The sequence below is a fragment of the Pristiophorus japonicus genome, chromosome 5, assembly GCF_044704955.1.
Source record: "Pristiophorus japonicus isolate sPriJap1 chromosome 5, sPriJap1.hap1, whole genome shotgun sequence".
NCBI classification, from domain to species: Eukaryota; Metazoa; Chordata; class Chondrichthyes; family Pristiophoridae; genus Pristiophorus; species Pristiophorus japonicus.
In genome coordinates this window covers 80444579-80463461 of record NC_091981.1, presented here as the reverse complement: position 1 = coordinate 80463461, position 18883 = coordinate 80444579, and the positions used below count along the sequence as shown (strand labels likewise).

At 42.4% G+C, this 18883-nt stretch overlaps 1 protein-coding gene across 3 annotated transcripts in view; it reads left to right on the top strand.

Annotated features, from left to right (window-relative positions):
• LOC139264385 (triple functional domain protein) overlaps window positions 1–18883 on the top strand; it is a 760938-nt gene that overhangs the window by 273426 nt on the left and 468629 nt on the right. For all 3 annotated transcript variants that reach the window (XM_070880754.1, XM_070880753.1, XM_070880752.1), the window contains exon 4: window positions 17002–17194. In XM_070880754.1, coding sequence (XP_070736855.1) covers window positions 17002–17194 — 193 coding nt within the window. The remainder of the gene's footprint in view (window positions 1–17001; window positions 17195–18883) is intronic.

Genomic DNA, 18883 nt, shown 5'->3' with positions numbered 1-18883 from the left:
CACCCTCCCAACACTCCTCCCATCCTCAGGGTAAACCCTGCCAAGCAGGTATTTGCAGGCCACAATGAGGCCTATAGGCCTCCACTAAAGAGTCATACCTGAAAGTTGTACAAAAGTCTGTGAAAACCTCTGAGCAGCATTCAGCAGGTATAATGGAGCCAAAACAATTACTAAAACCATTTACCCACCAAATGGACCCGATTGCGGCAGAACTGTCGTTTTCCAGTGGCCCTCCCTGACCTTACCTACCACGCCACTAACTCCTTTAGTGCGGTTTCACCCCACCTATTCTGGTGGAAGTGTACACCACTTAAATCCTTCCCAAGCTGAATACCGATTGGCCGCCCAAACCCCACGGTAGCCGTCCATTCAGGGACGCTGAATTTCGGCTCCTAGGTGTGGTCTCACCAATACCCTGTACAGTTGTTGTGGTGTATGTAGCACACAAATCACTGACTTCACACGGTCTGGTGTAAATCTAACTGCTGTGACCTTCGTCCTTTATTGTTCAGCTCCAGAGTGCCTCTCAGGTGTGGTGGTCAGCCTTATATAGCACCTGTTGCAGGTACTACCAGGGTTTCCCACCACAGCGCCCTCTGTGGTGTGGCATAGTGCTTACATTACATTTAAGGTACTGGGACGATACACACATCATTACATAACAGTTGTAGCAGGACTTCCCTGCTTTTATACTCCATCCCCCTTGAAATAAAGGCCAACATTCCAGTTGCCTTCCTGATTAATTGTTTTATCTGCATACTAACTTTTTGTGTTTCATGCACAAGGACCGGCAGGTCTCTCTGCACTGCACCATTTTGTAATCTCTCTATTTAAATAATTTTCTTTTTTATTTTTCCTGCCAAAATGGATAACCTCACACTTTCCCACATTATACTTCATCTGCCAAATGTTTACCCACTCACTTAGCCTGTCTATATCCCTTTTCAGATTCTTTGTTCCTCAGAACTTGCTTTCCCAACCATCTTTGTATCATCAGTAAACTTGGCTACATTACACTCAGTCCCTTCATCCAAGTCATTAATATAGATTGTAAATAGTTGAGGCCGCAGCACCAATACCTGTGGCACCCCACTAATTATTCTTTGCCAAACGGAAACAGACCCATTTACCCCAATTCTCTGTTTTTTGTTAGTTAGCCAATCCTCTATCCATATAATATATTACCCCCAACCCCGTGAGCTCTTATCTTGTGCAGTAACCTTTTATGTGGCACCTTATCAAATGCCTTCTGGAACTCCAAATACACCACATCAATTGGTTCCCCCTTATCCACCCTGCTCGTTACATCCTCAAAGAACTCCAGCAAATTGGTCAAACATGATTTCCCTTTCATAAAACCATGCTGACTCTGCTTGACTATATTATGATTGTCCGAATGTCCTGCTTCCTTAATAATGGACTTCAGCATTTTCTCAACGACAGATGTTAGGCTAACTGGTCTATAGTTTCCTGCTTTCTGTCTCCCTCCTTTTTTAAATAGGGGTGTTACATTTGCAATTTTCCAATCTGCTGGGACCTCTCCAGACTCCAGGGAATTTTGGTAGATTGCAACCAATGCATCCACTATCTCTGCAGCCACTTCTTTTAAGACCCTAGGATGTAGGCCATCAAGTCCAGGGGACTTGTCCACCTTTAGTTCCATTATTTTGCCGAGTATTTTTTCTTTAGTGATGGTGGTTGTTTTTAAGTTTTCCCCCTCCCTATAGCCCCTTGATTATCTATTTATAGGGATGTTTTTAGTGTCTTCTACCGTGAAGATTGATACCAAATATTTGTTCAAAGTCTCTGCTATTTCCCTGTTCCCCATTATTAATTCCCCAGTCTCATCCTCTAAGGGACCAACATTTACTTTAGCTATCCTCTTCCTTTTTATATACCTGTAGCAGCTCTTACTATTTGTTTTTATATTTCTTGCTTGTTTCATAATCCATCTTTTCTTTATTTTTTTAGTCGTCCTTTGCTGGTTTAAAAAAATATCCCAATCCTCTGGCCTCCCACTAATCTTGGCAACATTGTATGCCATTGTTTTTGACTTGATACCATCTTTTACTTCCTTAGTTAGCCACGGATGGTTCTCCCTTCTCTTAAAGTCTTGGAATATATTTTTGTTGAGAGTTATGAAACAACTGCACTCTCAGATGGATGTAAAAGATCCCTTGGCATTATTTCAAAGAAGAGCAGGGGAGTTATTTCCGGTGTTCTGGCTAATATTTATTCCTCAATCAACATCTCTTTTTTAAAAAAAAAACAGATTATTTGTTCATTATTACATTGCTGTTTGTAGGAGCTTGCTGTTCACAAATTGCCTCATTTCCTACATTACAATAATGACTAAACTTTAAAAGTACTTAATTGGCTGTAAAGCACCTTGGGATATCCGATGGTTGTGAAAGGCGCTATATAAATGCAAGTCTTTTATTTTTGTTTAAACTGGTGACAGTGGCCTGCATGATGGAGTACCAAAATTCTGAATTTAGTATGCTGATCCAAATATGTGTTTCCACACACTCAAACATGCCGAGATAGTGCAGTTTTCCAATTGCAACAAGAATAGAAACAACTTGGATTTATATAGTGCCTTTAATGTAGAAAAAAAATCCCTAAGGCACTTCACAGAGGCACAGTGAATAAAATGGATGCAATCATAGAAGGAGATGTTAGAAATTTTCACAAGGTTAGTTTTAAGAAGGAGCTTGCAGGAGGAAATGGGGGAGAGTGGAGAGGTTTGGGAAGGGAATTCCAGATTGTGGGTGGGGCCGAGGAGGCTGAAGGGAGGGGAAATGCGGAACAGGCTAGAATCCAAAGACCGGAGATATGAGGAAGAGATTATATAGAGAAGAGCAAGGCTTTAAATAATATGCTGAGAATTTTTAAATTTGAGGTATGCCAGTGTAGATCAGGAAAGGGATGTTGGGCGAGTAGGACTTGGAAATGGGATAGGATGTGACAGCAGAGTTTTGGATGAACTCTAAAGGTGTGAAGAATCTGGCTCAGCCTGAGAAAGTGCCCAGGTAGGCGGATGGAATCTGTGGCGAGTATCTGGAGTTGGTGGTGCTGGCTGAAGTTGTTGCTTCGGTCTTCATAATTCAATCTTAACTGCCTACCCCTCATCACAGCAACACAAGAACCATCTATGACTTCAAAACAAGATATGCTGGAAACATTCATCAGGTCAGGCAGCATCTGTGGGGAGAGAAACACAGTTAACGTGTAAGGTCGATGACCTTTTGTCAGAACTCCCATCTATGACTTCTAGTACTAAGTAAAAGTCAAATAACTTAAATCAACATTTTACAAATCCAATGAAAACAAATTCAGCTCTGTGAATTTCTTCCCCTAACTGTGAGCACTAAGGGGTGAAGACCTGGACGCCTGTTTTTCGCGCCTAAAAGTGTGTCAGAAAAATACCTCCAGATTCTCCGGCTCCCTGCAGGTACCTGGGAGCTCGGCACGGTGCGCACACAGCAGCGGGGGGTGGAGCCACAGAGTCGCGCCGATTCTACAAGTGGTGGGGGGGGCGGGGCTAATTTAAATGAGACAACGTCGTGCCGGCAGCCTTGCGCGTGTGCGTTGGAGCGCACGCGCTGTAGCCCATAAACATTGGCACTTGGCCATTTTTAAAGGGACTTAAAGAAAGTGTTCATTTGTCTGTTGAACCCATGGAAAGGTTTGGGATTGAATTTTAGTGATTTTTTGGTGTTTGAAGGAGTGCTTTTAGCAATACTGTTGAAGAAATCACCTGCTGAAATCAGTGAGTGCTGCTTTTCTCCCCTATCCCTTGGCCGAATGGCCTCAGCTTCCCTTGCAGCTCGAAGGCTGCTTGCTTGCTGTGTCTTCGGCTGCCGTCGAGCCACTGACGTCGCCCCTGTCTCCTACAGGGAAGGAAGGCCTGCCTGAAGCACTGCAGCTTGAAGGCTGCTGCTGCTTCACACAGGTTAGAATATTCAATATTTTGTCTTTGCTTTGTTTATAATTTTTTATTCAGGATGGCTCTTTACTTGTATAAGTAAGACTGTTGAATGCTCGTAGCATTTAATTACTTCCCTTTCCCCCCCCCCCTCGTTCCCTATGCCTGATTTGTAAAGTGTAGGCAAGGTTTTCCTGAGCGTACAAAAATTTACACTTACTCCATTCTAAGTTAGTTTGGAGTAAGTTCTCACTGCCTAAACTTTCAAAACAGCCGTAAGTGGCCGGACATGCCCCCTTTTGAAAAAAAAATCTGTTCCAAACTGAAACTGTTCTAACTAACTAGAACTGGAGCAAACTAAATGCCGAGAATTGCAATTTCTAAGATATTCCATTCTAAACCAGTTGCTCCAAAAAAATAGGAGCAACTCAGGCCGAAACTTGACCCCTATGTCCCAGAATCTTCCTTTTATGAACAGTCCCCAACAAGTCTCTGTCCTTTTGACTATTCCAAATGTAGCCTCATCAGAGATTGATACAAGTTTAGATTTTTTTTAATGCCTAGACATCTACATAAATAGAAAATAATTACTTTGTATCTCTTTTACTGCTATGTGCAGATAACTTTTCTCTTGTCCTTTTACTTCTCATGATCAGCATTTTGGAAAGCCTCAACTGATTTGTAAACTCAATTCTCATTGCATTTTGTTTTTTTGCATCTTCTCAAATATTTCACTTTAGTTCCCTTTAATATTTTTGACCTATTTGTATAGTCATTATGATCTAGGGCTCAAATAACAATCTTTTCAGTACAGAACTGATGAAGAATCACATTCAAAGCACCAACGTATCTCTAATTTCAGATGCTGATTGACCTGCTGTGCATTTAGACTACATTCTGTTTTTATTTTAGATTTCCAGCATTTGTGCTTTCCTTTTTATTTCCTGGTTGAAGTCTTGCTATGATTTCTTTCACAAGGCTATATTTTCCTTCCACGACATTTAAAATTCTGTTTTTCTTCTACTTTATTTTCTCATTCTGTTTTGCTCACCCTACCTCTAGAACCTCTTTTCTCTCCCGAGTGCTCTGTTCGACTGACTCCTGTGCGCTCTCTCTCTCTCTCTCTCTCTCTCTCTCTCCATTCCACCTTTGGTGGCAGAACTTTCAGCTGCTTTGACTACACTTTGGAACAAATTCCCTAAACTCCATTCCACCGTTAAAAGCTTACAAAATACATCTCTTTGACCAAGCTTTTTGTCATCTCTCCGAACTCACCCACAGAAGCTTAGTGCCTACTCCTTTTGTCCTCTCTGAAGCATCTGAGGGCAGTTTTCTATGATAAAGGCGCTTATAAATACAAATTTCTGTTCCCATTAATGTTCTCCATATCTATTCCCATAGTTATAAAATTTACTTTTTTAAATTTGTACATCTTTGTATTCTTTATCTGTACTGTAAACCACATGCTATACAATCAATTTTTTAAACCGAAAGATTTGTGTTCTATTTTATTCAACGAGAATTGGTATGTTGGTTATTGGTTACTTCAAAAAGGATGAACTGAATAATTAATGGTGATCTTTGTGTGTGCTTTTACATTGAAGTTTAGTGAATAAACTGTTGAAGTACATTGTGTAATGTAGCAGAAATCAAAGTTGATATGTTCCTGTTAAATATAATTCAAAACATAATTTTGAGATGTGATTTACCATCTCCATATCAGTTGGCTATTAATTTATTTTGTTGTACTTTGCATCACTGTATTGTAAATCTTTGGGCTGCAGCAGAAATGAAATTGTTTGCAACACAGTGGAAGACTGAGACCGCAAACTAGAAATCTGAAAATAACTTTTTATTACTTGTTTATAAAATTTCTAACTTGTGCATTTCCTAAGTGATTTCAAAATATGACCGCTGAGGATTTACCCTAGATTTCTTCATAATGTAGGTTGCAGGCAGGTGACTCTCCATAGAAACATAGAAAATAGGTGCAGGAGTAGGCCATTCGGCTCTTCGAGCCTGCACCACCATTCAATAAGATCATGGCTGATCGTCACCTCAGTACCCCTTTCCCGCTTTCTCTCCATACGCCTTGATCCCTTTAGCTGTAAGGGCCATATCTAACTCCCTCTTGAATATATCCAATGAACTGGCATCAACAACTCTCTGCGGTAGAGAATGCCACAGGTTAACAACTCTCTCAGTGAAGAGGTTTCTCCTCATCTCAGTCCTAAATGGATTACCCCTTATCCTTAGACTGCGTCCCTGGTTCTGGACTTCCCCAACATCGGGAACATTCTTCCTGCATCTAACCTGTTCAGTCCCGTCAGAATTTTATATGTTTCTATGAGATCCCCTCATCCTTCTAAACTCCAGTGAATACAGGCCCAGTCGATTCAGTCTCTCCTCATATGTCAGTCCTGCCATCCCGGGAATCAGTCTGGTGAACCTTCGCTGCACTCCCTCAATAGCAAGAACATCCTTCCTCAGATTAGGAGACCAAAAGTGAACACAATACTCCAGGTGAGGCCTCACCAAGGCCCTGTACAACTGCAGTAATACCTCCCAGCTCCTATACTCAAATTCCCTAGCTATGAAGGCCAACATACCATTTGCCGCCTTCACCGCCTGCTGTACCTGCATGCCAGCTTTCAATGACTGATGCACCATGACGCCCAGGTCTTGTTGCACCTCCCCTTTTCCTAATCTGCCGCCATTCAGATAATATTCTGCCTTCGTGTTTTTGCCACCAAAGTGGATAACCTAACATTTATCCACATTATACTGCATCTGCCATGCATTTTTCAACTCACCTAACCTGTCCAAGTCACCCTACAGCCTCTTAGCCTCCTCCTCACAGCTTACACCGCCACCCAGTTTAGTGTCATCTGCAAACTTGGAGATATTACATTCAATTCTTTCATCTAAATCATTGATGTATATTGTAAATAGCTGGGGTCCCAGCACTGAGCCCTACGGCACCCCACTAATCACTGTCTACCATTCTGAAAAGGACCTGTTTATCCCGACTCTCTGCTTCCTGTCTGCCAACCAGTTCTCTATCCCCATGTCAGTAGATTACCCCCAATACCATGTGCTTTAATTTTGCACACTAATCCCTTGTGTGGGACCTTGTCAAAAGCCTTTTGAAAGTCCAAATAAACCACATCCACTGGTTCTCCCTTGTCCATTCTTACTTGTTACATCCTCAAAAAATTCTAGATTTGTCAAGCATGATTTCCCCTTCATAAATCCATGCTGACTTGGCACTGCTTTCCAAATGCGCTGCTATTTCATCTTTAATAATTGATTCCAACATTTTCCCCACTACTGATGACAGGTCTATAATTCCCCGTTTTATCTCCCTCCTTTTTTAAAAAAGTGGTGTTACATTAGCTACCCTCCAGTCCATAGGAACTGATCCAGAGTCGATAGACTGTTGGAAAATGATCACCAATGCATCCACTATTTCTAGGGCCACTTCCTTAAGTACTCTGGGATGCAGACTATCAGGCCCCGGGGATTTATCGACCTTCAATCCCATCAATTTCCCTAACACAATTTCCCGCCTAATAAGGATTTCCTTCAGTTCCTCCTTCTCACTCGACCCTCGGTCCCCTAGTATTTCCGGAAGGTTATTTGTGTCTTCCTTAGTGAAGGCAGAACCAAAGTATTTGTTCAATTGGTCTGCCATTTCTTTGTTCCCCATTATAAATTCATCTGATTCTAACTGCAAGGGACCTACATTTGTCTTCACTAATCTTTTTCTCTTCACATATCTGTAGAAGCCTTTGCAGTCAGTTTTTATGTTCCCAGCAAGCTTCCTCTCATACTCTATTTTCCCCCTCCTAATTAAACCCTTTGTCCTCCTCTGCTGAATTCTAAATTTCTCCCAGTCCTCAGGTTTGCTGCTTTTTCTGGCCAATTTATATGCCTCTTCCTTGGATCCTACACTATCCTTAATTTCCCTTGTTAGTCACGGCTGAGCCACCTTCCTCGTTTTATTTTTACTCCAGACAGGGATGTACAATTGTTATATTTCATCCATGTGATCTTTAAATGTTTGCCATTGCCTATCCACCGTCAGCCCTTTAAGTATCATTCGCCAGTCTATTCTAGCCAATTCACGTCTCATACCATCGAAGTTACCTTTCCTTAAGTTCAGGACCCTCGTCTCTGAATTAACTGTTCACTCTCCATCTTAATAAAGAATTCTACTATATTATGGTCACTCTTCCCCAAGGGGCCTCGTACAACAAGATTGCTTATTAGTCCTTTCTCATTACACATCACCCAGTCTAGGATGGCCAGCCCCCTAATTGGTTCCTCGACATATTGGTCCAATAATCCCTAAACATGAAATGGATATTGGGGTGTGGTGGACTCATTGCATATTCACTTCTTTAGAATCATGGAAATTTACAGCACAGAAGGAGGCCATTTGGCTCATCGTGTTTGCGCCGGTCGACAAAGAGCTATCCAGCCTAGTCCCTCTTGGTCCGTAGACTTGTAGGTTACGTCACTTCAAGTGCATATCCAAGTACTTTCTAAATGTGATGAGGTTTTCTGCCTCGACCACCATTTCAGGTGGTGTGTTCCAGAGCCCCACCGCCCTCTGGATGAAAGAATTTCTCCTTAACTCCCCTCTAATCCTTCTACCAATTACTTTAAATCTTATGTCCCTTGGTTATTGACCTCTCTGCTAAAAGAAATAGGTGCTTCCTATCTACTCTATCTAGGCCTCTCAGCCTCCTCTGTTTCTAAGGTAAACAACCCCCAGCCTATCCAATCTTTCCTCATAACTAAAATTCTGTAGTCCTGGCAACTTCCTCGTAAATCTCCTCTCTACCCTCTTTGGTATAATCACATCTTTCCTGTAATGTGGTGACCAGAACTGTACGCTGTACTGTAGCTGTGGCCTAACTAGTGTTTTATACTGTTCTAGCATAACCTCTCTTGCTCTTGTATTCTATGCCTTGGCTAACCACCTTTCCTGCTATCTTCAGCGATCTGTGGACATGCACTCCAAGGTCCCTCTCCATTTCTCAGTATTTATTGTGTATTCATTTGACTTGTTAGCCCTCCCCAAATGCATCACCTCACATTTCTCCAGATCAAGTTCCATTTCCTACTTTCCCGCCCACCTGACCAATCCATTGATCTCTTCCTGCAGTCTGCAGCTATCTTCCTCACTGTCACTCACATGGCAAATTTCTGTATCATCTGCAAACTTCTTAATCATGCCCCCTACATTGAAGTCTAAATTATTTATACATACCACAAAAAGCAAGGGACCCCATACTGAGGTCTGGGGAATCCCACTGGAAACAGCCTTACATTCGACCTATCGACCATTCCTCTTTGCTTCCTGCCACTGAGCTGTTTTATTTGTGTGAAAAATGTGAACGGTTTTGTAAATTTATTGGACTTTCGACTCTAAAAATTGAAAAGAATATTCCAAGCTGTTGTCCATGTGGCTGTCCCAAATGCTCAGCATGTTTAAAACTGTGGTCAAACATTACAATGATTGGTAGCATTATTTGATGTGCCTTTTCACACTTTTTCTCCATTAAATAATTTGCTAGCCAATTTCCTCAAACTGTTCCCACACCAAGGAAAGTGGTACTGTAGAGGCAGTCTACATTGCTTAAATGCACTTTTGCAAGGCTTTGTGTAGTTGGGAATTTGGTAGTTATTTGTGGTATTGGTTGGTCTTGTTAACTTGCATTTAAAATTTCATGCTGGTGTATTTTTTCAATGGTCATTCATTCATGATTCATCTTTTAAAGATTCTGATTTCATCTTCTACCTTTTGTGAACAGAAGTACACTATGTTCTGAAGAAGATTGGAAATTATTAATGCTGTTTTTTTAAGAAGTAGATGAATTTGTCACAATTCACATTTTGGCCATAGCTAGTGTTTCAATAGTGCTGAGAAGCTACTATTTGTGTAACAGAGACCAGCTGCAGAACTCGTGTTTAGCTATATAATAAATATATACCACAGTTGTAGTAATATTGTACAGTCGTGAAGTATTGGTTTATATTCTGTCATTGTTATCATGTAGTGTTTGCCTGATACTGCTTTTCAATAAACATCAAATATCTTACACAAATAAATACATGTTGTCTTCCGGATCCAAATGCAGTTCTTGAAGCGCACTCAAAAATGTTTCCTCTTTTGTCAGTATTTATGTTTTTGATAGCGAAGACATCTTTTCCCTTAAGAACATAAAAAATAGGAGCAGGAGTAGGCCATATGGCACCTTGAGCGTGCTCTGCCATTCAATAAGATCATGGCTGATCATCGACCTCAATTCCACTTTCCCACCCGATCTCCATATCCCTTGATTTCCCTAGACTCCAAAAATCTATCTATCTCAGCCTTGAATATATTCAGAAACTCAGCATCCACAGCCCTCTGGGGTAGAGAATTCCAAAGATTCATAACCCTCTGAGTGAAGAAATTCCTCCTCATCTCTGTCTTAAATGGCCTACCCCTTATCCTGAGACTATGCCCCCTAATTCTAGACACCCCAGCCAGGGGAAACAACCTCACAGCATCTACCCTGTCAATCCCCTTCAGAATCTTGTATGTTTCAATGAGATCACCTCTCATTCTTCTAAACTCCAGAGAGTATAGGCCCATTCTACACAATCTCTCATCATCAGACATCCCTCTCATCCCAGGAATCAATCGAGTGAACCTTCATTGCACAGCCTCCAAGGCAAGTATGTCCTTCCTTGGATAAGGAGACCAAAACTGTGCACAGTACTCCAGGTGTGGTGTCCCCAAGGCCCTGTATAATTGTAGCAAGACTTCCTTACTCTTATACTCCAACCCCCTTGCAATAAAGGACAACATGCCATTTGCCTTCATTTTTGCTTGCTGTACCTGCATGCTAGCTTTGTGTTTCTTGCACAAGGACACCCAAAACTCTCTCAACACCAACATTTAAAAGTTTCTCACCATTTAAAAAATAGTTTTTTTATTCTTCCGAAGTGAATAACCTCATATTTCCCTACATTATACTCCATCTGCCACGTTACTACCTCTCTCTGCCTATCTATATCCCTTTGCAGATATGTTCTCCTCACAGCTTACTGTCCCACCTAGCTTTGTATCATCAGCAAACTTGGATACATTACACTCAATCCCTTTATCTAGGTCATTAATATAGATTGTAAATAGCCAAGGCCCCAGCACTGATCCTTGTGGTACCCCACTAGTTACAGCCTGCCAACCTGAAAAAGACCCTACTTTCTGTTTTCTGTCTGTTAACCAATTCTCTATCCATGTTAATACATTACCTCCAATCCCATGATCCCTTATCTTGTGTAATAACCTTTCATACCGAATGCCTTTTGGAAATCCAAATATACAACATCCTCTTTATCTACCATGCTAGTTACATTCTTAGAGAACTCTTAATAGATTTGTCAAACACGATTTCCCTTTCATAAAACCATGTTGACTCTGCCTAATCATGTTATGATTTTCTAAGTGCCCTAATAACACTTCCTTAACGATGCATTCCAGCATTTTCCCGACAACTGATGTCAGACTAACTGGCCAGTAGTTCCCTGTTTTCTCCCTTCTTTCTTGAGTAGCAGTGGTACATTTGCTACCTTCCAATCCACTGGGACAGTTCTAGAATCTAAAGACTTTTGAAAGATCAAAACTTCTTCACCCAGAGAGCGGTGAACCTGTGGAATTCTCTACCACAGAAAGTAGTTGAGGCCAATTCACTAAATATATTCAAAAGGGAGTTAGATGAAGTCCTTACTACTCGGGTGATCAAGGGGTATGGCGAGAAAGCAGGAATGGGGTACTGAAGTTGCATGTTCAGCCATGAACTCATTGAATGGCGGTGCAGGTGCGAAGGGCCAAATGGCCTACTCCTGCACCTATTTTCTATGTTTCTATGTTTCGATAAGAACTCATTTTAAGAGTGGAAGCAAGTCTTCCTCGATTCCGAGAGACTGCTTCTGATGATGATGATGATCTGGAATTCCTCATGTTCCCATCAGAAAGAGCCCTATATACAAGCATATGTACGGATTTTCTGATTTATATTAAAGTAATTTTTGTGCCCATCAGATTGACAGATGTCAGTGCTGAAGGTAACGAGGTATTTTCCTCTTTTCAGCAATCAGTGCCAGCATCAAGTATTCCAAAGCCAAGTATAGAACAACTGGATATAGAGAAACATTAATTTTATTCTGCTGTAACAATGGCCCCAAGTTTCCACACGCTACAAAACGGGCGCCCCTCCGAGCTGGATGCCCGTTTTTCACGCCAAAAACAGCGCCTGAAAAAAAACACGCGATTCTGGAGCGCCCTGCAGCTCCATGGCATCTTGGCGTGGCGCCCAGGGGGGCGGAGCCTACCACTCGCGCCGATTTTGTAAGTGGGAGGGGGCGGGTACCATTTAAATTAGTTTTTTTCGTGCCGGCAACCCTGCGCGTCCGCGTTGGAGCGTTCGCGCACGCGCAGTGTGAAGGAAACATTGGCACTCGGCCATTTTTGTAGTTCTTTGTAGCTGTTTAATTTTTGAACATTTTTTAATAAAAGCACATTGCCATCAGCACATCAGCACTGAGGCTTCTTGCAGCAGTGAGAAGGTGCAGGAAGCCTCAGAAGTTGAGGCAGTCGTTTCCCGACGGCCGCCCCCCCCCCCCCCCCGCCGTCGGGAATGGCTGCTCAACTTCTGAGGCTTCCTGCAGCCTTCTCACTGTCTCCTTCCCCCCCCCCCGCTGTCGGGAACGGCTGCCCCCCCCCCCCCCCTCCCCGCGCTGCGGTCGGTCGGTCTGGCCCTCACTCCCTCCCTCCCCGCCCGCTGTCGGGAACGGCTACCTCCCGTTCGCGGGAACGACGCCACACCGCTGAGCTGACTGAACCTGCCTGAAGCACTTTCACACAGGTAGGAAGATGGTTTATTTAATCTTTTCTTTGCTTATAAATGTTTATAAATGGATTTATTTGTATAATATTTGTATAAGTATAAATAAGGATTTATTGTAGAATTTAATGACTTCCCTTACCACCACCTCGTTCTGGACGCCTAATTTGTAACCTGCGCCTGATTTTTTAATGTGTAGACAAAGTTTTTTTCACTTCTACAAAAATCTTCACTTGCTCCATTCTAAGTTAGTTTGGAGTACGTTTTCACTGTGGAAACTTTGAAATCAGGCGTCAGTGGCCGGACACGCCCCCTTTTGAAGAAAAAATTCTGTTCCAAAGTGAAACTGTTCTAGCTGACTAGAACTGCAGAAAGAAAAATGTGGAAAATTGCGATTTCTAAGATAGTCCGTTCTCCACCAGTTGCTCCTAAAAATCAGGCGCAAATCATGTGGAAACTTGGGCCCAATATGCCTGAACTATATCCTTGGAAGAGGTGCTTCTAACTATCTATCTATCTAAAAAATCTAGGCTGACACTCCAGTGCAGTACTGAGGGAATGCTGTACTGTCTTTCGGATGAGACGTTAAACCAAGGCCCCGTCTGCTCTCAAGTGGACGTAAAAGATCCCATGGCACTATTTTGAAGAAGAGCAGGGGAGTTATCCCCGGTGTCCTGACCAATATTTATCCCTCAATCAACATAACAAAAAAACATATTGCTGCTTGTGGGAGCTGGCTTGTGTGCAAATTGGCTGCCGTGTTTCCCACATTACAACAGTGACTACATGCCAAAAAAGTACTTCATTGGCTGTAAAGCGCTTTGAGATGACTGGTGGTCATGAAAGGCGCTATTTAAAAGGAAAGAAAGATTTGAATTTATGTAATCCACTTGGTTTAACGTCTCATCCGAAAGACGGCACCTTCGACAGTGCAGCACTTCCTCAGCACTGCACTGAAACATAGAAACATAGAAAATAGGTGCAGGAGCAGGCCATTCAGCCCTTCTAGCCTGCACCGCCATTCAATGAGTTCATGGCTGAACATGAAACTTCAGTACCCCCTTCCTGCTTTCTCGCCATAACCCTTGATCCCCCGAGTAGTAAGGACTTCATCTAACTCCCTTTTGAATATATTTAGTGAATTGGCCTCAACTACTTTCTGTGGTAGAGAATTCCACAGGTTCACCACTCTCTGGGTGAAGAAGTTTCTCCTCATCTCGGTCCTAAATGGCTTACCCCTTATCCTCAGACTGTGACCCCTGGTTCTGGACTTCCCCAACATTGGGAACATTCTTTCTGCATCTAACCTGTCTAAACCCGTCAGAATTTTAAACGTTTCTATGAGGTCCCCTCTCATTCTTCTGAACTCCAGTGAATACAAGCCCAGTTGATCCAATCTTTCTTGATAGGTCAGTCCCGCCATCCCGGGAATCAGTCTGGTGAACCTTCGCTGCACTCCCTCAATAGCAAGAATGTCCTTCCTCAAGTTAGGAGACCAAAACTGTACACAATACTCCAGGTGTGGCCTCACCAAGGCCCTGTACAACTGTAGCAACACCTCCCTGCCCCTGTATTCAAATCCCCTCGCTATGAAGGCCAACATGCCATTTGCTTTCTTAACCGCCTGCTGTACCTGCATGCCAACCTTCAATGACTGATGTACCATGACACCCAGGTCTCGTTGCACCTTCCCTTTTCCTAATCTGTCACCATTCAGATAATAGTCTGTCTCTCTGTTTTTACCACCAAAGTGGATAACCTCACATTTATCCACATTATACTTCATCTGCCATGCATTTGCCCACTCACCTAACCTATCCAAGTCACTCTGCAGCCTAATAGCATCCTCCTCGCAGCTCACACTGCCACCCAACTTAGTATCATCCGCAAATTTGGAGATACTGCATTTAATCCCCTCGTCTAAATCATTAATGTACAATGTAAACAGCTGGGGCCCCAGCACAGAACCTTGCGGCACTCCACTAGTCACTGCCTGCCATTCTGAAAAGTACCCGTTTACTCCTACTCTTTGCTTCCTGTCTGACAACCAGTTCTCAATCCACGTCAGCACACTACCCCCAATCCCATGTGCTTTAACTTTGCACATTAATCTCTTGTGTGGGACCTTGTCGAAAGCCTTCTGAAAGTCCAAATATACCACATCAACTGGTTCTCCTTTGTCCACTTTACTGGAAACATCCTCAAAAAATTCCAGAAGATTTGTCAAGCATGATTTCCCTTTCACAAATCCATGCTGACTTGGACCTATCATGTCACCATTTTCCAGATGCACTGCTATGACATCCTTAATAATTGATTCCATCATTTTACCCACTACTGAGGTCAGGCTGACCGGTCTATAATTCCCTGTTTTCTCTCTCCCTCCTTTTTTAAAAAGTGGGGTTACATTGGCTACCCTCCACTCCATAGGAACTGATCCAGAGTCAATGGAATGTTGGAAAATGACTGTCAATGCATCCGCTATTTCCAAGGCCACCTCCTTAAGTACTCTAGGATGCAGTCCATCAGGCCCTGGGGATTTATCGGCCTTCAATCCCATCAATTTCCCCAACACAATTTCCCGACTAATAAAGATTTCCCTCAGTTCCCCTTCCTTACTAGACCCTCTGACCCCTTTTATATCCGGAAGGTTGTTTGTATCCTCCTTAGTGAATACCGAACCAAAGTACTTGTTCAATTGGTCTGCCATTTCTTTGTTCCCCGTTATGACTTCCCCTGATTCTGACTGCAGGGGACCTACGTTTGTCTTCACCAACCTTTTTCTCTTTACATACCTATAGAAACTTTTGCAATCCGCCTTAATGTTCCCTGCAAGCTTCTTCTCGTACTCCATTTTCCCTGTCCTAATCAAACCCTTTGTCCTCCTCTGCTGAGTTCTAAATTTCTCCCAGTCCCCAGGTTCGCTGCTATTTCTGGCCAATTTGTATGCCACTTCCTTGGCTTTAATACTATCCCTGATTTCCCTAGATAGCCACGGTTGAGCCACCTTCCCCTTTTTATTTTTACGCCAGACAGGAATGTACAATTGTTGTACTTCATCCATGCGGTCTCTAAATGTCTGCCGTTGCCCATCCACAGTCAACCTAGATGTTTTTGTGCTCAAGTCCCTGGAGTGGAACTTGGACCCACAACCTTCTTACTCAGAGGTGAGTATTCTACCCACTGAGCCACAGCGGACACTGTGATAAAAATCAAAGTCTTTCTTTCTTTAACTGAACCAAACTCATTGGGAAATAGAAGCTGTCATAATTATGAATGAGGTTTACAATTTTGAGCCAGTGATTGGTGTCCACAAGAAACTGGGTTAAGACTAGCCAAATTCATTTCACTTAGGACCTCTGAAGCCAGTCTAGTGAAAAGACTTTCATCTTGCTGATCTGGGATGGATCAAGCCCACCTCCGAATGGAGTCACCCAGCTCCGTTCCTATTTCTCCCACATCCTGCCCACTGTACCAAGATTGCCCTTGTTAAGTCACTAACTACATCCTTTGTCTCTGTGACCATGGTGCTCTATCACTCCTTATCCTCCTTGACCTCATCTAAGGATATAGATGCAAAGATCCCATGTTTGGTCCCTATTCTGCTGCAGCAGCTAATCTCAACCAAGGTGGTGATAGAGGTGTTGAAATTGATTTGGTAATCTTCATTAAGGAAGAGAGAAATTGACATGGGCCCCACTCCTAATCATTATCCAGGGCCCCTGCTAGAAATGCTTGTTTGGACATTTGTTGAGGACAGCCTCAGGCTTGGCTGTGATGCTCATATAAATCTGCTGTCGCTTGCTGTCTGGGCTCACATATGAATGATAACCACATGGCTGAGTACTAGAAGATGGAGGGTGCCCAGTATCTGCAGCACCATATTTGAGCAAGGAGTTCAAGTAAGAAGGAAGTAATAAAATTGACAAAAAAATGAGACGGACAGCAGAAGTTTTTACAGGTCATGTATTTAAACAATGTAATTTTATACTCTTTCTCTGACCCCCAAAAACTTTGATTAAATTGTTATGATGCGATATAATTGCTGAACCAAAATCCAAAATCATGTCACTGTTGTTCTTCATTTGCTGCTGCTATTCTCATGTTATGTTATCTGATTGTCTTGAAAATATTTATACTCAGAATGTGATTTGTTTTTCTTTTCTCTAGTGAGGAGGTGTGTAAGCGAGGGTTCACAGTGATAGTTGACATGCGTGGATCCAAATGGGACTCCATCAAACCGCTGCTGAAGATTCTACAGGAGTCATTTCCTGGCTGTATTCACGTTGCACTGATCATCAAGCCGGACAACTTCTGGCAGAAGCAGAGAACTAACTTTGGCAGCTCAAAGTTCGAGTTTGAGGTACTTTCAGGAAAAGATATTAGACTAATAACAAAAACAGTTTTTATGCTCCTCAGCTTAAAGTAATTTAGCTTATGTGTTTCCTTCTTACACAAAAAGTTTAAAGCTTATTTTAGGTTTCAGCCATGCTGTTGTCTGTGCACAAGACACAGCCATTTTGATAATGTTGGGAAATGCCTGAAGTTTCTAAACATATTTTGTGAAAACACATCCATTATTATAATGCGATATAATTGTTTAACCTAGTTAAACAGTGTTTGGGGGAGGTTTAAGAAACTGGTCTCATGAGCTGTTGGTGCTAGAGTACCGGAGGACCAGCTAATGAATTTCTTCTGATGAATTGTGCTTTTTCACTTTCAGTTTGATTATATGAGCATATGAACATAAGAATTAGGAGCAGGAGTAGGCCATTTGGTCCTGTGAGCCTGTTCCACCATTCAATAAGATCATGGCTGATCTTCTACCTCAACTCACTTTCCTGCACTATCCCCATACCCCTTGATTCCCTTAATATTCAAAAATCTATTGATCTTTGTCTTGAATATACTCAACGACTGAGCATCCACAGCCCTCTGGGGTAGAACATTCCAAAGATTCACCACCCTCTGAATGAAAACATTTCTCCTCATCTCAGTCCTAAATGGCCGACCCCTTATTCTGAGACTGAGACCCCTGGTTCTAGACTCGCTAGCCAGGGGAAACCATCCTCCCTGTATCTACCCTGTCAAGCCCTGTAAGAATTTTATATGTTTCAATGAGATCACCTCTTATTCTTCCAAACTCTCGAGAAAATAGGAGAAAGTCTACTCAATCTCTCCTTATAGGACAATCCCCCAATCCCAGGAATCAGTCTGACGAACCTTCATTGTACCTCCTCTATGGCAAGTATATCCTTCCTCAGGTAAGGAGATCAAAACTGTACACACTACTCCAGGTGTGGTCTCACCAGGTCCCGATATAATTGCAGTAAGACATCTGTTCTCTTATAGAAGCATAGAAAATAGGTGCAGGAGTAGACCATTCGGCCCTTCTAGCCTGCACCGCCATTCAATGAGTTCATGGCTGAACATGCAACTTCAGTACCCCATTTCTGTTTTCTCGCCATACCCCTTGATCCCCCTAGTAGTAAGGACTACATCTAACTCCTTTTTGAATATATTTAGTGAATTGGCCTCAACAACTTTCTGTGGTAGAGAATTCCACAGGTTCACCACTCTCTGGTGAAGAAGTTTCTCCTCATCTCAGTCCTAAATGGCTTACCCCTTATCCTTAGACTGTGGTTCTGGACTTCCCCAACATTGGGAACATTCTTCCTGCATCTAACCTGTGTAAACCCATCTAAATACTCAAATCCTCTTGTAATAAAGGCCAACATACCATTTGCTTTCTTAATTACTTGCTGTACCTGCATGTTAACTTTCAGTGATTTGTATGCAAGGACACCCAGGTCCCTCTGAACACCAACATTTCCCAATCTTTCACCGTTTTAAAAATACTCTGTTTTTCTACTTTTCCTGCCAAAGTGGATAACTTCACATTTCTCCACATTATATTCCATTTGCCATGTTCTTGCCCACTCACTTAGCCTGTCTATATCCCCTTGAAGTCTATTTACATCCTCCTCACACCTTACATTCCCACCTAGTTTTGTATCATCAACAAACTTGGATATATTACATTTGGTTCCCT